We start from the raw sequence: 24,867 nt of genomic DNA, 5'->3' as shown, positions 1-24,867 counted from the left end.
TTATTTTTTATTTTTTATTTTTTATTAAACCTCAGCCTGTGTTCAGCTCCAGGCTGAGGATGCGTCTTACTAATTTTACATCCCTAGTGCTTGGGAAAGTGACTTCACCTTTGTCTTAAGGCAAACGCTCTAGCACACCGAGGCTCTGCTTACATCTTCTCATCTGTGTTGGCTGGATGTTCTTGAATGTTCTTGGCCACGTATGTCTCTGTGTTACACAGTTTAATGGATTAAAAAGTCAAGGTAGTGTTTATAGTGGAGGCATATTTTAAGGTTTCAGATATTTATACAGTCAACACTGCTGTTCTGTTTCTTGTTTCCCTTCAGCTCTGATTTTCCATCTGCCCTGGACCTCTAAGATTCGCTTAGCCTTGTAATTGGACCACCGGCTGAACTTTCAAGTAGATCTAGTGAAATTTTCAAGGACTAAGCTTGTGGGTTTTTTTTTTAAGAGAATTTAGAGTCTTTGTTTATTTAAAGCCATAGATTCAGTTTAGCTTTAATCTAAACAGAAAGTGAAAGATATTTTACAAGTGGAAGAGACAGCAAGAAATAAAGCAACAGCTAATATGTCAAAGCTGGAACAAGAACAGAGGTCAAGGTGTCTGACTATTAGCAAAAAGGCCAAAATTTTTGTTCCTCTGGAGAGTCAGCATATCAAGTTCAGAAGTTAGGCAAAAGGATTTCCAAAAGGATCCCTATATACATCAGGAGATGTGGGTTGAGAAGCCATAGAGGTTTGCGATGAACTGAAAGAATTTTTAGAGAAAGGGTTCTCAAATGCATTGTCAGCAGATTTGGTAACTGGCAGGGAATCCCGTCTGGGAACTGGCTTTGGTGGTTCATTGGTCTTTTTCAACAGTTGATTAGCATCAAAGTCATCATGGTCTGCATTCTCCTGCGGAATGCCAACTTTGCTCTTAAAATAACTGGAGAAGGCACTTGAGGTCCCGGAGGAAGTCTGCTCTCCCTTCCTTGCAGGCACAGCAGGTGGCTGCCGAAGTTGAAAGTCCTTAAACATTTCTTTCGCTTCTTTGACTTCTTTATCCCCAAGTGGGTCCAAGGCAGTGAGGGCATCACTGGAGGTGTCCTTTGGAGGGCCAGTTCTGGGAGGTGGTTGAGGAGGAGTGACCAGGACAGAGGAGAGCATAGGAGGGGACTGGGCAGACATAGTAGAAGTCAGAAAAATATTGCTCTGGAAAGGGTTCCCCAAAGGGCTTGTTGATGACCAAGTATTGGGTGCCACAGAGGCTGATGGGCCCCAAACAACAGGGCCTGGAGTTGGAGTTAAAGCTGCTAAGATGAAGGCTACTTCCAACTTGGAACACCTGGGCTTTTGGTAAAAACAACTGGCTGACTGAATCCTGAAGGCTGACCCCTCATCGTGGCTCCTGGTACCACTAACACGGACTGATTGAAGACTAAAGATGTTGGATTCCATAGTCCTGCCTGGGGTGGGGCGGGGGGGGGGGGGGGAGGCTACCTGGTATACCACCTAAACCCGCAAGGGGTCCCACTGGGGTAGAAGCATTTGTTTTAAAGAGATCCAGAGGGTTGGTCTGTAGGGTTGCAGATTGTCCTGTAGGTGATGTCTGGCTGGGAAGTTCTGAGATGGGAGGGGTAAAGATGTCTGATGCAGGCAAGTCTTTTGCTGGAGACCTAGCAGTCCTTCTGCCTCGTCCTGGTTTGGTACTTTGTGGAAGTGGGATAATGGCTATAGGGTCATGTGGTGAGGACTGGACAGAGCTTTCCAAGTCCTGCTTTTCGCCATTCGGTATGGACAGTCCTTTGGGAGGGCTTCCCACAAAAGGCTTCAGGGAGGATTTGCCATGGAAGCCGTTCTGTTCTCTTTCAGATACCCCATTTTGAGTTCTCACTGCTGGCTGTGTTTGTGTACTTGAAAAGGGCCACAGGCCTGCCTGAGCTTCCTGTTTGCCAGTCAGGTTAGAGATTTGGTCAAACTGCTGACCAAAGTAGTTAACATCCCCATTCAGGGGCCTGTTACTCAGTGGAGTAGACAAACTACTCAAATTCTCTTTCTTCTGATCTGAAGATTTGAGAGAATCAAATGAAGAGGGTGTCGATTGGTCTGGCTGTGCAAAAGGATTGGTCTGGCTGTGCAAAAGGATCATCATGGAAAGGATCAGGATTAGGAGTGGGAGAGAAGTTGAGATTGGCAGAAAAGGCATTTTCAGGCAAGAAAGCTGCCTGAGGCTTTGGTCGAGGAAGAGAGCAGGAGGTAATGCCATTTGTTAAGAATGGATTTTCTCTTAAAGAATTCTGCTTGGTGTCGATTTCAGAGTTTAGATCCACTAACAGGGTATTTTTGTTTTCTGCTGGACTATTTAGGTCAGGAGGTGTAGACATGTCCCCAAACAAATCCATCTGGTCAACACCCAATTTTAGTTTGTTAGCTTGGTCATCAAGGGTCAGTAGGGTCTCACTCCTGTTCTCTAGTGCCTTGTTGGCTTCTTCCATCTTTTTCTTTTCTTCTTCCTTTTTCTTTACATTGTAGATAACTTGAAAGAGGTCTTTAAGATCAACAACTAATGGCTCAGCCTGTTGTCCTGTTTTTATGACAAAAAAACTGATGCTGGCCTTCTCCTCCACACACATAACCAAACACCTGGTTGTCTGTCACATCACGGGCAACGAAAGAAATTTTATTTACTGGGCGTTCATGCTCTATCACGCCAGTTGTTCTCATCAATTATTTTTATCCCAGAAAGGAAAATGTTGACCCAGATCCTTTGTTTGTGTTGTCCTTGAGACCAACCAGCTGCCGCCATTCCCTTTAGTTTCATCATGGAATCTTAGCTCATTTTATCCCCTCTTGCATCGGGCACATCATCAATGCCAATCAGCCTGGCCTTGTATTTTACACCATCACCTTTGAATCTGGCCAAAGGATACTCATCTGTCTTTTCAGAGCCTTTTTTTTCCTTCTTCGATGATGCTTTTGGTGCAGCCTGTTGGTCAGGCTGACCATTAGTTGTGCTCGTTTCTACTTCGTTAGACACGGCAAGAAGGCAGACAGCCACCTCCAGCACCAGCAGATGCTTAGTGACACCAGGCAATCCCCGAAGTCTCAGATGAACATAACCTGCTACAGATCCTTATCTGTCCCTGAAGACAGTAGGTAAGACCTCTTCCTGAAGCCTCCCCACGTCCCCTCCAGTTCAGCTTAAAATAATCTGGGTAAAAGGGTTTGTTGGCCATCTTTGGAGCCTAATATTGTACTTTTCTACAAGGTATTATTTCTTTCTCCCAAGGTCTAAAAAGCAAACCCCCCATTACAGGCTTTCCGAATGTCCAGTCTACCATTTGACAAGCAGTAGATGGAAGAAGTCTTGCTTCTAGACTCAGGTCCCCGGCCAGCTAGCGCCTCCGCGAAGCGAGCATGACTCCCGGGTGCCGAGCCTCCAGGCTGCCACGCAGCTGACACGGTGGGCCGCGCTTAAATAGCCACCGGCCCGGGAACCTGGGGAGCCGTGCGGCCACTCCTGGCAAGATATGGTTCTAATCAGTAAGCTTCTGTTTAGTGAATAGATTTCTGAAAACTCTGTGCAATGCAAGCTGTGTCTATTGAATTACTTTTCCAGTGGTTCCCATAATAATTTGGGAAATGCATCTGTATAGAAAAAAGGTGGGGTGTGTTAGTTTGCTAGGGCTGCTGTAACAAAGTACCACAAACTAGGTGGCTTAAAATAACAGGCACGTATTCTCTCCCAGTTCTGGAGGCCAGAATATTGACGGGTCTATGCTGTCTCTGAAGGTTCTAGAGAAGAATCCTTCTTTGTCCTTTTCTAGTTTTTGGTGGTTTCCAGCAATACTTGGCATTCCTTGGCTTGCAGCCACATCACTCTAATTTCTGCCTCTGTCTTCACAAAGCTTCTGTGTGTGTGTGTGTGTGTGTGTGTGTGTGTGTGTGTTTTCACATGGCATTCTCTTCTCTGTGTGTCTATGTTCAAATTTCCCTCATGTTTTAGAGATATTCATCACTGGATTAGGGCCCACTTAAATCCACTATTACTGCATCTACAAAGACTCTATTTCCAAATAAGGTCACATTTGCAGGTACCATGGCTTAGAACTTCAACATATCTTTTTCAGGGGTGGGGGGGAACAACTCAAGTCACAACCTGGGGCAAAAATGGATCAGGAATATCTTTGAGAATAATATCATCTACTTAATAAAACTAGTCTGATGATTGGGTACATTTCATTCTTCCACAGAACATATAAAAACAAGCCATTCCCCAAGTTCTCTGTCCATCCAGCTGTCTTAGATGGCATTTAATTAAATTCATGGGATTTAGAGGTTGAAGAAGTGGCACCATCAACATCTGTGCTCCCTGGTTCAGAGAAACCAGGGAGGAAGAGCCATTTTGTTGAACTCATCCTTAAGATACAAATCACGCATCCAGAGAACATCTGATTTGTCCTGGGATAGCCCATGCCCTCAGTTATTCCATCATCACCATATTAACCTCCATCTGTGGGTGCTGACAAACCCCCGACAAGCATCTTGAAAGCCACTTTGGCCTCTGATGGGCCAACAGTGACAGAGAAAGGAGATCAAGGTTTCAGAAAATCTGTATCCATGAGGCATGTATGGCGGACTAGTCTCTAGGCTTTGTAATTGTATAAATGGGAAGTCTTAAGACGTGATTAAATATATATACCAGCAAATTTACCTGTTCCTTGTTATTGTGGCAGGAAATGTCCCAAGGGCTAATAGAAGATCATGGGTGTCATGGAGATCCTTTATACCCTATGTTGTCACATGAAGTCTTTGCTCTCCTTCATCTTAAGACCCGCCACATTCTTTGGGCTGAATATTATCTTCTGACAACCCTTTCTTCACCCACTGCTTAAGTCCAATGAATTGTTTGGGGCTTAGTTCCCATTATCGCTTGTATTTAGAGCATGCCTGTCATAGAATAGTTACTTAATCACATTTGTAGGATGAATTTAAGAAAATATTGACCATACCTTTTATCTCTCAGTTCATCTTTTTCAAAATGTCCCTTTTCTTTTGATTATACTAATAATGGAAACTTGGCCCAAGGGAAATGTGAAAACTTTCCTTCTTAAGGTCTGCTTATGAGATGTGAAACTGGTTCTGGAATGTATCCAAAAGCTGCCTCTTTAGCCACACAGCAGGAAAGTCTGACCATTGGCAGCTTCAGGAGAGAGTGTTTTCCTCATCTAAATTGGAACAGAGCGCGACTGAGTTCTATAACAGGAAATGCAAGGGCTATAGAGAGTGTCCATTTTGTCTCCTGCCTCCCACCAATATTACAAGAGGGGAAACTGAGGTTCAGAGGGGAAAGGGTGTGGTGCAGGTGGCATGGCAGTTGGTGGAGTACTTAGGATTAGAACAAACTTTCAGGACAGTGCTACTTCCTGCCCCATCCAGACTCAAGCTCAAACTGCAAAATAATATCAGGAAACCTGAAAGTGAAGAAGTGATTTATGACAAATGTCAGTATCATACAATTTTTTAAAATGATGCTTTAAGATATAACATTGGCCTTGCTATACCTTTAAAAATATTAATTTTAATGGATATCTCAAAGGCCTTTCGTGACATAGACCACAGATGTTACCCTGGGCAGGAACAATTGTCTGGCAACTCTCAACATGCAGTCATGCAGAATCCTAAATAAGATTGCCAATCCCTATGTGGTGTTTCACAGAGGACTACCTTGGACCTTCAGCAACATCCTTGCCATAGATCTTTGGAAGTTCTGGTCCTGAGAAGTTTGTCACAGTAGATGTAAGCTCTGGTCACAATGAAAATAAGAGGACCAGGGACATTTTCTGGAAAGTAAGAGAATACATCATCTGACATTGAAATTCAAAAGGGTAGTCACAGTGGAGATGCTCTAGGCTCTGACTCCTTTGGGCATATGACGGTTTCTGCAAAGGTGGGTGCCAATTGCGTTCTCTTCCCGGTTCTGACACTGACCGGTGGCATGCATCGATGGGGGGGTAGCTGGGTGCCACCTGTAGTGGGAAAGAGTTATCACAGAGCAGAAGGTCACATCAGAACTGGTTATGTCCATGCTAGAGTGTCCTCACTAGGGCCCAGGGGCAGTTGCTTTCTTACTGGTAGCTTCATCTTCATTCTGCATTGAGCTGGATGTGCTCAGGTTGACTTGATCACTAAGGCCTCTAGTGACACTGTCATAGGATGGTGGGAAAGATACAGCAGACACACTTTCAGATTTGTCTGGGAGGGCACAGTTTTCATTTGCCATGAATCCAGCAAAGGCTTCATCTGGGGGTGACACAGCCTCCTCCTCAGCCCTGGGCACACCTGGAGGGCTGGAGGTTGTCTTGGAGCGGTGCAGCACATAGCTCCGATAGGCCTTTTGAATGACAGTAGCCGAAATGTCTTCTTGCTTCCACCGGAGGGTGGTTGCTATTGGTTCATAAGATGCTTTTGAAACATTAGTTGCCATAAACTTCTCTTCAATGTTTGCCTTCAGAGAATCCAACTCCCCAGATTCTCCCAGAACATTCTTAGTGAAGGCAAAAAGAATGTCCAAACAGTGGATCTTATCTCCAGGGACCAAGGGCAGGTCCATCTGGATTAATACATTCTGATTGGGTTTTGGGATTCGCAGGGGGCCAGAGAGGGTGTCTGCAAAGTCCGAGAGGGCAGAAAAGGTAATAAACTGAGTGGCTTCCGGGTCAAACTTCTCCCAGGTCTCATAAAACATGTCAAAGTCGTCCTCACTCAGAGGTTCACTGCTCTCCTGTGTGGCCACATTGAAGTTCTCCAGAATCACTGCGATGTACATGTTGACCACGATGAGGAAGGAGATGATGATGTAGGTGGTGAAGAAGAGGATGCCCACGGCCGGGCTCCCGCAGTTCCCCCGGGAGCCGTTGCCGTTGGGCAGGTTGGGGTCGCAGTAGGGGGGCCCCGTGTTGAGGATGGGGCTGAGGAGGCCGTCCCAGCCGGCCGACGTGGTGATCTGGAAGAGGCACAGCATGCTGTTGGCGAAGGTCTGGAAGTTGAACATGTCGTCGATGCCGGCCTCCCACTTGACGTAGGCGAAGCCGGCCATGCCGAAGATGGAGTAGATGAACATGACGAGGAAGAGCAGCAGCCCTATGTTGAAGAGGGCGGGCAGGGACATCATGAGGGCAAAGAGCAGCGTGCGGATCCCCTTGGCCGCTCGGATCAGCCTGAGGATGCGGCCGATTCGGGCCAGGCGGATGACTCGGAAGAGCGTTGGGGAGAAGTAATTTTCGAGTGACGTCAGAATCGCAGAAAACACCAGGCCTTTAGAAGAGAGGAAAATGATCTAATTAGTACTTACAAGCATGAGCCTTGACAAAGCTGGCCGCAGTCACGCTCTCCCGTCTCTGCTCTGTGTGGACCTCCATGTGAGGATCTGTAATCAAGTACTCTGGGCCCTCTGAGCATCGCATGGCGATTGGCATAATGTAGGGGCTCCGTACATGCTCACTGCATAAATCGTTTGTCTCTGAAGTAAGTCCCATCCTTCCCACCATGTTCTTATCTTTCTTTCCTTCCATCTGGAATGTCTTCCTCTTAGTCAACCTCCATGGTCAAAGCCCTACCTTCTGCAGCCTAGCTGGAAGTGATGGCACCATATTCCACATACACACAGTCCTGGTCCATTTCTGTCTATGACACAGGTCCTACTCTTCCTTGAGAATTCAGCCTTGGGACATGCCTTTTCCTCCACCCTTGCCCTGTGCTCTGTGAAGGTCAGGGTCCCTTGTGATTCATTTCCCCATCTCCTACTGGGAAGATTGACTTAGTTCCTGGCACATGGTCCTGTGGATAATTGTACAGAGCCTGGTGTTAATTACAAGGGGGGCCTGAGGAGTCGGGCAACTTGCTGACAGCTAAAGCAGAATGGCTTTGAATGGCCAGCTGTCTACATAATGGCTTGTATTTGTTTCTTTCATTTCCAGCTGCGTTTGAACTGTATGTTAGGGCCTGCAGATAGGCTTGTTTAGGGTCAGTTACAGCCCTCCCACCCCCAACTATGAACAAAGTTGGAAAGATGAAGAATGTATATGTCTCCCTATATGCTATCTAATTTGAAGATTTGTGGGACACAGGGCCCACCAAAGATTAGGCGAGGCCTTTAGGTCAGACAGGATTTGAAACCTCTTAGGACAAATGATGAGGAGTGTGGCGGCCAGCTCTCTCTCTCTTTGCCAGGGTTCCCTTGACCTTCGTCTCCTACTTGCCTTTTTTCATATGAATACGGGTGGTCACAGTATTGTGTTGGAAGGAGGAAGGAAATGGGAAGAGATTCAAGAAGCAATTATAATATTATATTATAAAATCTTTATGAAAGCCCCTCTCTTAAAGTCAATTTAACTGGGATATTTTTCTACAGTGTGGGGTACATTATGTTTCTATATAATCTACTAAGATTCTGCCAGCCAACCAGTTTACATGTACTTCAAGGGATAATGAGTCTTCATACTTATAGCAATTAGGTACTCAATACATGTCTTGCTGGTGGGAAGGAAGAAAGGGAGAGAGGGAGGGCAGGGGGGTGAAGAGGTGGGTTCTTTCACTAGTTTTCTAGCTGCCTCTATGACTTATTTCTAACCAGTGGATGGTGTTGCTGTGTGGGTCATAGGAACTAGCAGTTAAGGTGTCCCCATCATAGATTGGAGTACTTTGAGTATATTTATTTCTATAGAATTGATATGGGAGCCCACATAAGCAAGCTCTTTTCTCTATTATAAAATCAAAATGGCCTTTAAAATCTCCCACTTTGGGAAAGCAAACAAACAAAACAAACCTCCCACAAAAACCACCAGCAGCAGGAAAACAAAGCGAAACACAAAAATAAACGTAAACTCACCAACAAATAAACACAACCCAAGGCTGTGTTTCAGCACCTGGGTGGGGAGATTGATTAAATGCTGCCAAGTTGTATTTAGATGCTGTTAGCTTTTGATGGTAAATCAATGGAAAATGAAATCCACAGCTATGCCCTGACATGAAAAGTAAGCAAGTTATGATATAACAGGCCAGGATATATTTATAATGCAAAGTAAAGCTGGCGCGTGGGATTTGGCCTTTGTAGAGCCAAACTTTGCCTAAACCACAAGAAGGCCAGGAACACTCTCTCGGTTATTGTTGGAAAGCAGCTAGTTCATTAGAAGAACATTAGCCTGGTCTGGGGCGCTTGGGTGGCTCAGTCGGTTAAGTGACTGACTTCGACTCAGGTCATGATCTCGCAGTTCGTAGGTTCCTTTGGCTCTGTGCTGACAGCTCAGAGCCTGGATCCTGCTTCAGATTCTGTGTCTCCTTCTCTCTCTGCCCCTCCCCCACTTGTGCTCTGTCTCTCAAAAATAAGTAAACATTAAAAAAAAAAAAAGAAGAAGAAGAACATTAGCCTGGACTAAATTCAGCTCTGCCCTTTACAAACTGTGACCTTGTATCACTTTCTTAATCTGTGAGGCTCAATTTTAAATTCCAAGATGAGGATAAGAACACTCCAGAGAGCTATTGTGAAGATCCAAGGAATGCATCCCAGTCCTCAGATGTCAGCAAGTACCCAGCTATGGTGGCTCCATTCCCCGCTTTAGCTTCTGACTTTATTAATTTTCTCTGAACACTCATTGGTCCTCCAAAACTGGGCCTATCATTCAACACCTACACTAGGCCCTAAGAGCATTGATCTCTTGGCATTGACCCTTTGATTTTTCTATCACTCACATTCCCTAAGTGGACAGTTTTATAGATATTTAATTCTAGATCCTTGACTTAAGAATCTCCTTTGTACAGGCAGTTTCTACACTATAGAGTAGCACTGAATAAATGTTTCCTGATTTTTAAATTATTAGGGTTGGACAATCATTGTTTAAAAAAATTTTTTTTTTACATTTATTTATTTTTGAGAGACAGAGAGAGACAGAGCACAAGTGGGGGAAGGGCTGAGAGAGAGGGAGACACAGAATCCGAAGCAGGCTCCAGGCTCTGAGCCATCAGCACAGAGCCCGATGCGGGGCTCGAACTCACGAACTGTGAGATCATGACCTGAGCCAAAGTCAGATGCTCAACTGACTGAGCCACCAGATGTCCCTGGACAATCACTGTTTTATAAGAAATTTCATTTTGAAATAAAGGTCTCATATAACTTAAAAAAAAAAATCTCCTTTGAACACTCTTAGTATTTCCCACTCTTCTGGCAACCACCTCCTTTTCCAGAAAGTATTTTATGACTCACCTCACATCACACCACCCATTCTTCACTTTGAAGGCCATCAAGATAAAGGAAACTCCATCATCTTATTTTCTCTGGAGGAGTGATTATCCCTAACAGCCCCCAAAGCTCAGCCAATGGGCTATGCACACAGTAGGTGCCTAAAAACCCTTCATGACTGCATGGAGAAGGCCGATGGAAACTCTCCATTTCACCGAGAGGCCCAGAGGCATTTTAAACCTGCTGCTCTTGGAAAGCAGCAAATACCGGGCTCCTCTAATATGTAATAGGTATTGGACAAATTTGTTGGTTGCCCTCTTGGTTTTGAAAACAACAACCCAAACAACCCCAAGCAGAGGCTGGGCTTCCCTGCCAGCTGTGAGCCCACTTACTCCCAATGGAGAGGACCACGACAATGAAGTCAAAGACATTCCAGCCATTGGTGAAGTAGTAATGCCGTAAGGCGAACACCTTCATGACACACTCTCCCGTGAAGACAGCCACAAAGAACTGGTTGACTTTGTTGAGGATTTTTGTCTTTTCTTCACTCTGGTCATCAGTCTCCACCATCATGGTGATCATATTGAGGCAGATGAGGACCATGATGATGATGTCAAAAGCTTGTCTGGTCACAACGTCAAAGACAAAGCCCTGGTACTTGTTCTGAGAAAACAAGAGATGGTATATCAGGGCCTTACTGGCCAACATACACAACGCATCTAGAGAGGCTGTGCTCTCCACAGATGGCTTTCTAAAGCCTGTCTCTCTTGTCTTGCTCACACTCCACATCCAGAGAGAAGCCAAGTCCTGTCCTTACTCCTTCCAGAATCTTATCCTTAGTTGATTCTACCTCAATGCCTCGATTCAAGTCCTTGTTATCTTTCTCACCCCTTTGAAGTCATCAGGCACTTTGTCCTTGCTGGTGCTCCATTTGCAAAGTCTTTCCCATCCCTTCTCTTGGCTGTCTAAATCCAAATAGTCTGGAGTGATCCATTTTTCTTAAGCCCCACTTCCTCCAGGGAGATCTCCCTAATCACATCATACCACATTGCTCATTTCCTCTTTCCTCCCACAGCCTTTGTAGTCAGTCTTGAGTTCTAGCATTTCATGTGTGCTTCTCTTCTCTGCTAGACAGTGAACTCTTTGAGGAAGGGGCCATGTCTCATTTAACATTGTGTTCCCACAGTGCCTGCATAGCACGAGTTCAAGAACTGCAAACTCAGAGCCCCTAGGTGGCACAATCAATCGAGCGTCCAACTCTTGATTTCAGCTCAGGTCATGATCTCAGGGTTTGTGGGGTCAAGCACTACATTGTGTTCCACACTATTAGTGCAGAGCTTGCTTGGGATTCTCTCTCCCTCCCTCTCTCTCTGCCCCTCCCTTGCTCATGCGGCACTCTCTCTCGCTCTCTCTCTCACAAAAACAAACAAAGAACTGCAAACTCAGTGGCTGCTATTCTCCCCCACCCCAGGTACCCCAGGTCAAAGGGACAGGCTTGGGGTCCTTCTCTTTTCCCATTGTATCTTTCGGAACTTTGCTCCTCCTGCAGCTTGCAAAACCCTTCCTCCCCTGAAGCTTGTGTCATTTATGTAGCCCACCTTTACCTCTTCTTCACTGCTGACACTTGCCAACCTCCTGGTCCTTTGGCTTCATTACTGAGGAGTGAGGCTTTTGGCCAGATATGGCCTCTCTTGGCTACTACCTCTTGGTTCCTTAACTAAATCTCTAATAACCCAGCTGTTCCTAGCTTAAAGAAAAATCTTCCTGAACCTTACAACCTACCACCCTACTCCTCCCCTCCACTCTTACAGTAAATTCTTAAAGGCATGTTGTGCAATCACTGTTTCCCACTCACTCCAACATAACTTTTGTCCCCATCCCGCCACTGAGATGGTTCTCATTCAGATCACCGATGACCTCCATAATGTAAGTCCATGGACACCTGTTCAGCATTGCTTGCCACACATGCCACGCTGAAACTATCCTTTCTTGGTTTCCATCGTGCCTTACTTTCCTGGTTCTTTTCTTGCCTTTCTGGCCGCTCTGTTTTGAGTCTTCTTTATGCAACCCATAGATGTTAGAGCACCTCAAGGCTCAGTCTAGGCAGGACTCTTCACCCTATTCTTTCTCTCTTAGCAATCTCTCCAGCCTGTGAATTAGTAAGTACCTGACATGAAATAGATCCTCAATAAATAGATGAATGAATGGATGACAGAACGGACAGCTCTGAATTACCCATACCTCAAATAAAATTAGAAGGCCAATCTATTGTGTATAATAGGCACTTACTGAATGTGTACTATGTTTGGGGCTCTGCATGAGTGGAGGCAGAGAGGACCCTGTCATGAGTCTCACCAGGGAGCTCACAGAAGCTGCAAAGCAGACAGAGAGGAGAAGGGCTGTGACAGAGGCTGGATCTTGTTTTCTGCTTCCTGGTGGGGAGGGATTGCTACTCTGTGGGGTTGGAGTAAAGGATCAGACCCAAATGGGCCTGGATCTTGGCATAACTGCTGGTCTGTGTCTCTTCTGGAGTGGGAGGGGGATTGCAGAGCCACGAATAACTTCCATTTCATCACTGAAAATGGCAAGAAAAATAAAGGCCTAATTATGACCACACAACTTGTAATTGAACAGAGCAGGTGACAGCATTACTGAGATGTGGGCATTGAGTTCGCCCCAGATATTTGTATGCTGGAGAATGGAGTGGCTTGCTGCTCTTGGCTTAGCCTGTGGGCAGGGATCACTTCTCTGCAACCCTCAGTGCTCTCAGAGATGATGAAGTGGGTGACTGATGATGTGATATTCTAGAGCCTATTATTTTCCTATAAAGCGGAGTATGTGAAACCTGCTTTTAGTAATTTCTATAGCAGGGGATGTTACAGAATGAGATTTCCCAGTCTTGTGGAAGTCTTAGTCTTTGCTATGGATGAAGCATAAAATTTAGAACTTGAGCTTTGCCAGTAGTGTGGAGGTGTGTGTGTGTGTGTGTGTGTGTGTGTGTGTGTGTGCGCGCGCGCGCGCATGCACACGTGTGCGTGTCCCAGGTTGACCCTGCTGTGAAATGGCACCCATGCACCTATGGGGCAGAACTACTGTGTCAATGCTCAGCTTTTACCTGACCAGTCAACATATTGGGACTACTAAGGGAAGAAGGTGAGCATTCCAGTGCTAATAGTCTAGTGAAAAGAGAGCTGGATCTGGGAAGGTGAGTCTTAGGTGGGAGTGGGAATTTCTCTTTTGGCTTGGGTCTGGCCTTTGAGGAGGGCAGATGATCAGGCTTGTCCCACTTGGTGGTGAATACCAAGATGTTGCCTGCCATATGGATGCCAGCCAGGAGAGAGGGCAGGGGAAGGCTTTGGGCCCTGGAGAGCAGCCATATGCAGTTGTTGCTTGGGCCCCTGCTCTGCTAGTTTCCCCTTTGGGACCTCTAAGACTTCAAAGTCTTAATTAAATGTTCAGGTCTTGCCTCAGCTACGATAAGGGGAACAAAGGGAAAATTATGTTGGCTGTGCTTGGAACAGAGTATTAAGGAGAGAGCCGTGTTCTTCCACTAAAGGTAGGACAGTGTTGATAGTTAATTAGTAATACACCCCCTTCCCATCCAAAGGGATGATGAATCTCAGAAATACAGCTGGGCTGTGATGTCTCACTTTCCTTATCCATGTGAGGGCTTCCCTGAGTGCCAACCTTGGAGGGTCTTGGTTATGGCTTAAGCGGGAGAAATGGTGATTTCATTGTAACTCTTCCTGCCCAACCATTGTCTTCCACTCTTATTGTAGTGCCTGGAATTTCAACATTAGGTTCCTGCTTTTGTATTAAGATAGTGTCCTCTCCAGGGCCCTTTTCTGAAATTCAGTTAATCCTATCTCAGGGAAATTGTCCTCCTTGACAGGAGGAAGGTATGGTGGCCTGTGGGGTTGGTTGATAAAAGGGGAGAAGCTGAGATGTTATGGAGAGATTGAGCAGTGTATAGGGCAAGGTACCAACATGATTCGCCAAGGGATGTCCCTAGCACAGACTCCTTAGTGTCTAGTTCAATTGTGGACTCAGCATTGGTCTAGCCACCAGTGATGGCCAGCAGGGACTCAGCTGCTTTATTATCTGTAAGTCTCAGGATCCTTCTCCCCTGACTTGATGCTGATTGGCTGGGCTCAGTCATTTACCTACATCTTTTAATTCTGAGCCCCTTCCTGCCCATTAACCTGGCCGACAGAGGGATACTCCCTGAGCCTTAAGGACTTTCCCTTAGGTTCATTCCACCCCAGTTATCTTGATCCTTATGGGGATTTGGAAGGAAATCTCTGCCTCTACAGAGGTCTGAACATCCTATCACCCCTCGTTGTAACACTTCTTTTTATTATTTATTTTATTTGAGAGAGAGCATGAGTGGGGGAGAGGGGCAGGAGAGAGAGAATCTCAAGCAGGCTCTATGCTCAGTGTTGAGCCTGACATGGGGCTCAATTCCACAACCCTGGGATCATGACCTGAGCCAAAATCAAAAGTCAGATGTTCAACCAACTCAGCCACCCAGACACCTCCATTATAACACTTCTTGTTAGAATTGAGCATAGTGATACATTTGTGACCACTGTTTCCAAGTAAAATACATCCGAAAACCATAGCATTTTTTTTCCTCCTGTAAATGTTTTCAAGGCTGTGTGCTCATGAAGTTTTTAGTCACTTATGCAAACCCCATGCCTTGATTTAGAAATCCTAATGCCATGGCCAACAGAATGTATGTCTCTCTAATTCTAGGGAAAGGTCCACTCCTTTGTTGCAGGTTCTTAGGTTTTGCCCTGGTGGGGGGAAAGGCTAATGGCATTGTGCCCTATGCAGCACCTGTAGTTTTCTTCACAAATACCACATCTTAACCACAGAAAGGTTATGTAAAGGGACAAGATGCCAATTCCATTCACTGGAGTGGATGGCTCAGAAATTCTTGGAAGAAGTTCAGTTGTACATTTCCAGCATAGCAATACTCCCACTCCCAAACCTGCTCATCCAGTCTCAACAGAGGCCAACTAGAGGTTTGACATTTTCCATCTTCTGGTGGAGGACTGAGAAGAACTTAGGTGATAACACGTATGGTTTGGGTGTTGCATTTAATGGAGAAATAAAATGGCATGTCTCTTAGGGTCTTTGTGAATAAAGAATAAAAGTGGAGTATGGCTCTAAGTTTTGGTTAGTCTAAACACAACTTTTTATTCCTATTGTGCCACTTGACCATGACCATCACTGGGGCCAGGATCCCGGGGGGTTGGGTTTTGGCCATTTCCTCTCTGTCTACTATAGGGGTGGGGTGGAATGTAGGGTGAGGCTGGAGATTTATGTATGGAGGCTAGATCATGATGCACAGCCACACAAACCCTTCATCTCAGGGCTCTAACCACCTCTACTATCGTTTAGCCTAACCTGTTCCCAATCTTGTGATTGAACCCTAAACTGGTTGAGGAACTCAGTACTTCCTTAAACAGGTCAATTTGGAGTAACTGTAGGAGATATATTCACTCCAGAATACCACAGTTGCTTCTTTCAGTCTCCTCATTCCTTGGATCTTGGAACTCTCGTTACCTTGTCCCCAAATACAACCCAGATTTACTGCTTCACAGAGAGCACTGGTCAACCCCTACGCAGCACAGGCACAGGCACAGGTACAGGCACAGGCTGTCACCTGGATTTCCAGACATACTCTTCTGGATGGAAGCTCTGGGGCTTACCAGGGGCCGAGGGATGGGCTTCTGGGGCTTCTTGGAGCCCAGCTTCTTCATGGCATTATAGTACTTCTTTTGCTCCTCTGTCATGAAGATGTCCTGGCCCCCTAAGTATGAGAGGGGATAGCACACACCACTATTATTAAAGCAATGGAAATTTCCAGGGATACCAAAATCAGAGCAGGCTGGAGAAGAAGTACATCTCCTCCTACTCCCTTCTCTGTAGAAAGACATGTCAAGGCCAGAGTCAAGCAGCGTCCTGTCTGGGTGTCACAAACAGTGACAGAGTGGATAGGACTGAGCCCCAGCTCTGACTCCCTGCCTGGGACTCTGGAACAAAGCCTGTTTCTCTTCTTCAAGAACCCAGAGGTGTTGCCTCAACAGAGTAGGGGGCATTTGAGAGTAGAACCCCAGGAGAAGGTAAATATCATTTTAAATCTGAGCCTTAAATCTAGCCTGCTCATTACAGTCAAATCCACTAGGCTTCTAGAATCACAGTTCCTGCCAGGGGCAAGAGCTTCCTTCAGGGTCTTCTGGAACAAAGACCCTGAGACCCAGCCGCTTAACCCCTTTCTGAAGAGGAGCTGAGGACTATTACTGACTTATCCAAGAATCCCTTGGAGAATTCTTGATTGGTTCTCTTAAGGCCCCGCCATGTGTGTTGCCCTCTGCGGTTACAGTTAAATTCCACTGTTGGAAATGCCTTCCTCCCTTAGTTTTGGGTTTTCTTTAAGGACCCTCTAGACCTCCTTCATTCCACCCCTCACCTTTCACTTCCTGACATAATTTGAAATCTTCCCATCTCCATAGCGTGTTCGTGTAAATTAGTCACTGCAAATGTGGGGATGCGGGCTGAGATCTGTGGAGATCTATGGGATTTCAGAAAATTTGTGGGCACAGAGGGCTTCTGGGGAGAAACATCTTGGTGGGGCTGGAGGCAGGGTCAGGAGGTTGGGAGCACTTGGTGGGGACACACTGAAAATTTGGAGCAAGGAGTCAGCAAACACAGTTTCTCCCCCAATTTGATCACTGGCTTTTCTCATTCTATCACCTAACGTGGCCAGCTCCCTGTCAAGGCCTCAGTTTCCTCATCTGTAAAATGAGAGAAGGGATTGCTTGAATGGTCTCAAAACCCTCTACGGTGCTGATGACACTGGTCAGCCTTCACAGCTACCTTGCTGAGCCCCTCTGGGACAGAGAAGGGCCCCACTTCTTATCCCCAGAACTCTGGTTGAGGATTTTCTGCAGGTGGGATGCCTGCACCATTAGACATTTATTCTAAATTACAATAATAATACAGTAGCTCAGCCCTAAACTAGGTGCTTCTTGTACAGAGTTTTATTTACCTCTTACCAGAATCCTTGTGTAGGTAATATTAACTCCATTGGATGGATGAAGAACCTGAGGCTCAGAGAAGTTTTTAATATTGCCAGGGTCAGCCATATAGTGATAGTTGAGCAGGGAATGCAAGCCTAGGTTTGTGTCATGTCACAACCAATTCTGGGCTCTCAATGCTGTGCTATGTGATTTATCCATGACCCTTTTTTTCTCTGGATCTTGGCTTACATAAGTCTAAAGTTCTGCTCTATACACCTCAAAGGAATGGAGGGGATTAAATGAAAGGATTAATGGAGGGTAACAAGAAAGCATTTTATACCTTTAATGCCCTCATATTGTAATGGAAACATGAAAGGTTATCTGGGATTGGATTCCTATTCATCAGAGTCAGCATCCATGGAGGTGAGGGTCTTCCTACCCTTCCCAAGGAGGTTGGGATTCTGCCAACATTGGAGCTCTGGCCCTTCCTGAGGCCTCCTGGATTCAGTGCTCTGGGGGGTCATAGCCCCAGACAGAGGCCGCAAGTGCTGGGGCCATTTCTTTCCCTGTTGATATTTCCCTACGGTCACCTGGGACATATCCAATGCACCTAGTTTTAGCTGGGAAGACCTTGGCATTCTGGGAGACAGGGTGGGGACTCAGGCAGGAACAGGGTCGTTGCTGACACAGAGAAATGTAACTCTTCTAGCAGCAGCCCCAGGACATCAGCAGGGGTGAGGGCTGTGCTCAGGGTGCAAAGGTGGGAGTTGGTATTAAAGGTCAAAATTGGGCTCCCGGTCAGGCATGAGGGCTGCGAGTAGTGTTGATTTTGGTCATGAGGCCAGGGGACAAGGAGTGGAAGATTCACCACCACCGCAAAAACACCTGAGCCCCACTTATCTTTTTTTTCTGTTGATTGAAGTTGTCAATTATGACCCCAACGAAGAGATTGAGTGTGAAGAAGCCACCGAAAATGATGAAGATGACGAAGTACAAGTACATGTACACATTGTCCTCCCACTTGGGCTGCAAGTTCACCTGTGAACAGACAAAGTGAGGCATGGAGAGCAAGTGGGTGTATGTTTGTGCTCATCCCTGAGACAAGGACACGGATGTGGGTGGTTTATTTGGGAGGTGATCCCAGGAAGCAGGAATGAGGGAGGGGGAGGTTAAGCAGGAGAAAAGTTGATGAAGGGGGTGTTGTTAAGCAGGCCAGCACTGGGGGACAACAGGCACTTTATCCTGTTGGGGTTCTCCAATAAACTGTGTGGAACACACCTCAGAATTGTACCTCTAAGACACAGGGAAGCTGGAACACTTCTCTACAGACTCCCAAAACTTATCTGTGAGGCAGCCCCTTTGGACATTCAAACCCCGCCCTTGGGGGAGGGGTTGCCGAGCGAGCCGTAAGGCACTGAAGAAAGTCAAGTCTCAGATGAGAATCAGAAATGTAGCACGTTGGTGGACTCAAGAGGCAGGCTGAGGGGATCTGGGGCAGGGCATCGGCACTGTCTGCCACAGCAGCAAAGGGTCTTGCCTCAGCAGCACCCATCTCCTCCACCTGGCTGATGTGGCAGTACCCTTGTCCTAGCCACCACGCTGTTCCTGCCTCTGCCCAAGAGTGCCCTCGTACACAGTTCTGGAGTGGTTATCTGATACTTTCCTCAATGGTGAGCAGAAAAGCTTCGAAAGCCTGGGTAGTGTGCCTGGTAGGGGAACAGGTGCGGTTGGCTTAAACACTCAGTAGAGGGCCAGCTGGACACTGCTCCAGGGAGGGACAGGGCCAGGCTGTTGGGGGACTGCCTCTTCTGGTACCAAGGCCACCCTCAGTCCATTTCAAATAGACTGATGTGAGTGGGATGCACGGAGGGGCAGGCAGTCGTCATAGCAGGCTGAGACTCACATCTCGGGAATCAACAGCTGCATACATGATGTCCATCCAGCCTTTAAAGGTTGCCTGGAAACAAGGAGCAGAGGCCACTCAGTGTCTGCCTATCGTCTACACTGAACTCTGTTTTGATTCACTGATTTGTCTGTTTTTCTCATAAAGCATGGGACCCCTGGAACCAATCCTCCATGTGTGCCAGGGCTAAGCACAGTGCCCGGCACACCACAGCTACCCAGGGATTATTTGTTGAACAAATGCATGAACAAATAGTGGGATGCATGAAGGTGTGGGTAACTGCGTGACAAATATATAAGCAATTGCATCAACCCCTGACTGAATGGAGGACTGAGTGAACAAGATGTAGGCAAGGTATGAATGCATGAGTGAATGGAAGTGTAAATGTGTTTGCCTGTCATCACCACCAGCACTTTCTATCCTTACAATAGACTGGAGTATTACCATCTAGGAGAGGATATGCAGTAGAAGACTGAACAGGGGGCTGTATCATGTCTATTTTGTATAAGTAGTGAATTCTAAGTCATCACCTGATACAATCCCATTGAAGGTTCATCCCTCCATTCTATTCTACCATCCCACACTTGTCTAATTGCACCACTGTGCACCACTGTGACATTGAATCAATTGGTGAGGCTCTTTGGCCTCGTGCTAGTCCATAGGAATGGGGAGTGACTTCAGCTCACACTGAGTGCTACCCCTTGCAAAGTCTCTACATAGCATTTTGTGGAAGACCCCAGACCTTCCACATTATCAAGCAGCCAAAGGAAGAAACATGGTTGATCTCAGGACTCACCACCTGCAGAAGGGCGAGGTAACCCATTGCAACATTATCGAAGTTGACCTTCATGTTGACCCAGAAGAAGCTGCCAGTGTGGTTCTGATCTTTACAGTCAGACATGTTATTCACGATAGATAAAGGCACAAGAGAAAGGTTTTCATTGGTTTTGTTGACGCACCGCCCAAACTTCCCAGCAAAGAAGTTCACGCCCATGATGCTGAAGATGAGCCAGAAGATGAGGCAGACGAGGAGGACGTTCATGATGGAGGGGATGGCGCCCACCAGGGCATCTACCACCACCTGGGGGGAAATGTAAAAGGATATGGAACCCTTCTTGCTGGATCCTACTTCTGTCTACACTCACTCAGCCTGCTTCAAGACCAGTGGCTTTTGGGAGCAGAAAGAGAAGTGGGTTAATTAGGGCAATAATTCAGACTCAGAAGACTGAGAGACTCTTGGTAGCTGAAGATGGACTTAGATCTTCTCCCTAAACTTCATTCCAAGCAGGTTTTAGGATCTTTCTCCAGGACTGAGAAGACAGGTGAACTTACAAGTACACGCATGTTCATATAAGGGTGTGAGTGTGTGTGTTGTACTTGCACATACAGACTTCTAGGACCTTGCTTTATTCTTAAATGCAATTTTAAAGGAGCTTTAACAAATACAGTTTAAGGTGTGCTTCGGTCAAGAATCACTGAAAACCATATTCACGAACTTGCTTATTTGTAAAGCAGCAACCTTGAGGTAACATAAACTTCAGGGACACCTGGGTGGCTCAGTCGGTAAAGCGTCCGACTTCAGCTCAGGCCATGATCTCCTGGTTCATGGGTTTGAGCCCCACGTCGGGCTCTGTGCTGACAGCTCAGAGCTTGGAGCCTTCTTTGGATTCTGTGTCTCCCTCTCTCTCTGCCCCTCCCCCACTTGTGCTCACTCTCTCTCTCAAAAATACATAAACATAAAATAGAATAGAATAGAATAAAATAAAATAAAATAAAATAAATTTCAAACTATTTCAATCATAAGCTAGTGTTTCTGAAGGTGCAAATGAATTTTTAAAGTCTACTTTTTTTTTAAACAGAAGATTCCATGCTAAAAAATGTAGAAGAAATGATTTTAAAAAAATAAAGTCTACTTTTGTTTTTGAAGACAGAATGTCTTCTTTGAGTCAGTGTTGGAAGAAAGCAAAACCTCACTTTCAGTACCTGGAGACTTTTGTAATTATGAGGAAGAGGAGGAGGACAAATTAAGGTCCCTTGTACCTCCCCGTAATTCAAGGGTCTGGCTTATGAGTATTCCATTGTGAGGAAGACAGGGCAAGGTGGAGGTGACAGCAATAGGTGAAGAAAGGAATGGATGAAAGGGAAGAATCCATAGGACCCCATGGCTGCACTGGGTGGGACAGGATGCTTTCTGGTGGGTGGTGGCCATGGTGCTGAACTGATGGTGCCACCACATTTAAATGGAGTGTCAGAGGGAAGGCTCATTTGCCTTGGAAAGATGAAGAGTTTGGAGTGCTCCAAAATTTTGGCAATAAGGACAAGAGGCAGGATGGAGAGATGGGAGGCAAACGATGTTGAGGCAGGATCACTTCACTAAGAGCAGGAAGGGGTCAGTCTGAGTGCTGCTCGATGTGATATTTGAGGTGGGAAGGAAAGAGAGCTCATAAAGGGATGTGAAGGAGAACCAGAGCATTAGGACATGGCAGTGCCACCAAAGTCCCGGCAGGAGGTGAGGACCCAGAGTCCACCTGTGGGGGTGGGCCCAGAGTTGGGTCAGGGGCATGGAGGGCATGGTGGGGACAAGGGGGTACTAAACGCTGCAGACCAGAGCACTTTGGAGGTAGATCTTACCCGCATGCCTTCAAATCGAGACAGAGCCCGCAGGGGCCGCAGGGCACGGAGGGTTCGAAGGGCTTTGATGGATGCCACATCAGAATACTGCAGGATCTTCGCTATAAGACTTGTCAGGGAGATCTGAGTGCAGGCAGAGAGCAAAAGTATTACTCTAGGTTCCAGAAGGTCCTGGTAAAAGGAGACAGGAAATCCCTGTCTCTGTCCAAGTCATCATCCTGACTTCCATCTTATTCCGAACTCCAGTGAAAGGTCTAGAGAGAATTCAATCTCTTCCCCTTTATTAAAGATTTCATTCATCACTTCTCTGAACTTCTGAGAAAGAAAAACAGTCTTGCACACCATGACCCTATGGTGTGTAGGTGGTCAAGCTCCCTGTATATTACCTTCCCTTTCCCTTGAGGCACCAGCCAGGCTCCAATAGCCTTGAAACTCAACTTTCAGAGACTTGGAGAGATGACATCCCTTCATGGGGGCTATGCTGAAAGTCTGTTTTGAAGAATACAAAGTGAGCCCCGGCTGTATTTTCTCAGAAAAGTAGAGTGGAAAGAGTCCTGCTCTGGGTGGGGTCTAATTCCCTCTCATCCCCTGATTCTTTTTGTGGCCTTGGGTCAGTGCCTTGCCAGTCCAGGTCATACCTTCACCCTGTGTAAAATTAGAGTCCGAGTAAGAGTGTGGCATGGTCCATGAAATCCAGGTTTGACAGAGGGCTGAGATATAATGACTGGGTTGTGACTCCCTATTGGTCTGCCAGCTTTTCACTTTTTTTTAAGTGTTGACCAAGGGCTACAAAGGACACAAATTGATGTGGACAAATGGTCACACCTTGTAGAAACTTTGAAGTTGCCAGGGTGGTACCATATGCATAGGCTTGAGCTTGCCAGAGACTGTGACCCAATCTTGGAAGACCCCAACTGCACTATGATTGGTGGGCTGAATTCAGGCTTGGCTTATCCTGGAAGCTAGGTGGGGATGTACACCAGACCTTCAGAAAGGAAGGGGTTTACATATGAATTACATAGAGCCTCAAGCAATGTCTATTCTCGAAATAAGTAGCTTATTCCACCAGCACAGAAAGCTGGAATGGAAAGAACCCCCTTTCTTCTTCCATGCAAGGCTCCAAACACCAGCAGATGGCACCCAGCTGTCTGGCTGACAAAGGGTAGGGAGTTTCATGCTGGGCCCTATTCAGTTTTTTTTCTCAGCCCCCTGGGAGGGCTGCCTCACGTGCAAAATCTATAGTTGGAGATTCAAGATCTGGGGTCACTCTATCCAAGCCCACCACCACTCCCACTGCTCAGGCCACTAGCCTCCCAACTGGTCTCTAGGATTGTGTCCATTCCATCCATTCTCCACTGCAAATTTTATTATAATCGTGTGTGTCTCTTACTCCCAACATTTACTGGTACTTTATCACCCTCGGGTTAGGTTCCAGACTCCATAGCTGCAGACTCCTTTTTCAGTCATGTTTCACCTATATATTCTACCCAAATAAGATTGTTCCTTAAATGTGCCTGTGTCTGTGCCTTTGCTCAGTCACCCTTTAATTAAGATTGCACCCCCCCAGTCCTCTTTGCACCTCAATGCTCCTGTTCATTTTAAGCCCTACGTCTAATGTCACTTCCTACATGAAGCCTTCCCAACTACCCCACCCCCACAGGCTCATGTCTCTCTGTCCCAAAGACACTAATTATTTCCAGCAGTGCTCACCTCCTCACCTCTCCCCCCTGCCCCATAATAGGTTTATTTCTCTCTGTGTGTCTTATCTGCTGGAAGATTATAGCCTAAACTCCTGGAGATAGGGAGTTCTTATTTCTTGGCCTCTGTCTCTCCCAGAGCACTTCATAAGACAATACTATATTCAGTAGTCATAAATAAACATTTGATAAATTGAAGAAGAGATAGAAACATGTTGGGATGGAGGAGAGGAAGGAGAGAAAGAAGGAAGATGGATGGAAGATGGAAGGATGTTTGGATATGACGAATGAATTAAAGGATCAAAGATTGGGGGCGCCTGGGTGGCTCAGTCGGTTGAGCGTCCGACTTTGGCTCAGGTCATGATCTCACAGTCCGTGAGTTCGAGCCCCGCGTCGGGCTCTGTGCTGACGGCTCAGAGCCTGGAGCCTGCTTTGGATTCTGTGTCTCCCTCTCTCTCTGACCCTCCCCCGTTCATGCTCTGTCTCTCTCTGTCTCAAAAATAAATAAACATTAAAAAAAAATTAAAAAAAAAAGGATCAAAGATGGATAGAATAGATAGTTGAAGGGAAGGATGGAAGAAAGAAGAAAGGATAAAATATGGAAGTATAGAATAGTGGGTGGATGAGATAGATGAAAGGGAGAAGAGTGGATGGCTAGGTAAATTGATGGATGAATGGGAAGAGAGAGTTGGATAGAATAAATCAACGAAAGAGATTGGAGAATGGCTAGATGGTTGAACAGTCAGATAGAAAAGTGAATCAAAAGGTAGAAAGATAGAAGGATTAAGGGCCAGTTGATAAATGAAAGAAAGGTTAGGATGAATGCATGGGCAGAAGAGAAGAAAGAAAGAAGTATGAGAATAGATGGAAAGAGGGAGAGGACTGACAGAGAAGACAAATGGAAGAAATAAAGGCGAATGGGTGTTTGGAAGAATGGAAAAAGGAAGAGCAAATGGCTGGATAGACGGAAGGAGGGATGTATGGAAGGAAGGATGGATGGTCATAAGGAAGAATTAGGAAGAGGATGGATGGAATGAGTGGGTGACCATTGAAGGTGGTGGGGGCTTAAACTAGTGTAGGTCAGAGCGACTGTGCCCCTAACAGCGGTGGGAAGCCAGAATAAAACACTTTTCCTTCACTTACGAGTAATAATTTTATATGCACAAAGCTATCACCCATGACTCGGATTTCAGGCCTCCTAGCTAACCCCTGCAGTGCTGTGTCTTGCTGCTTCCAGTACGTTGGTATCAGGAAAAGATGAGAATTGAGTGCACAGACCTGCTGTGGGGGACCTGCCAGCACAGGAGGCTGGACGGAATGTTCTGTACTGGACCCCATCCAGCTTCAGGAGGCAAGCACCAAATACAGACACAGTTCCTGACACCTCT

At 46.1% G+C, this 24,867-nt stretch overlaps 1 protein-coding gene and 1 pseudogene across 3 annotated transcripts in view; both read right to left on the bottom strand.

Moving 5' to 3' along the window:
* Positions 1-658: 658 nt before the first annotated feature.
* On the bottom strand, positions 659-3,860 carry LOC102949989 (annotated as a pseudogene).
* Positions 3,861-5,591: 1,731 nt separating this feature from the next.
* The window catches only part of SCN10A (sodium voltage-gated channel alpha subunit 10), a 93,512-nt gene continuing 74,236 nt past the window's right edge, over positions 5,592-24,867 (bottom strand). For all 3 annotated transcript variants that reach the window (XM_007081019.2, XM_042956682.1, XM_042956683.1), the window contains 7 exons: positions 21,783-21,905; positions 19,948-20,232; positions 19,152-19,205; positions 18,149-18,286; positions 15,938-16,042; positions 10,613-10,883; positions 5,592-7,300 (listed from right to left, as the gene is read on the bottom strand). In XM_007081019.2, coding sequence (XP_007081081.2) covers positions 6,087-7,300; positions 10,613-10,883; positions 15,938-16,042; positions 18,149-18,286; positions 19,152-19,205; positions 19,948-20,232; positions 21,783-21,905 — 2,190 coding nt within the window. In that variant the 3' untranslated portion in view covers positions 5,592-6,086. The remainder of the gene's footprint in view (positions 7,301-10,612; positions 10,884-15,937; positions 16,043-18,148; positions 18,287-19,151; positions 19,206-19,947; positions 20,233-21,782; positions 21,906-24,867) is intronic.

Source organism: Panthera tigris, chromosome C2 (genome assembly GCF_018350195.1).
Source record: "Panthera tigris isolate Pti1 chromosome C2, P.tigris_Pti1_mat1.1, whole genome shotgun sequence".
NCBI lineage: Eukaryota > Metazoa > Chordata > Mammalia > Carnivora > Felidae > Panthera > Panthera tigris.
Note: the sequence above shows the minus strand (reverse complement) of the source record. Positions and strands in the feature narration are given on the sequence as shown.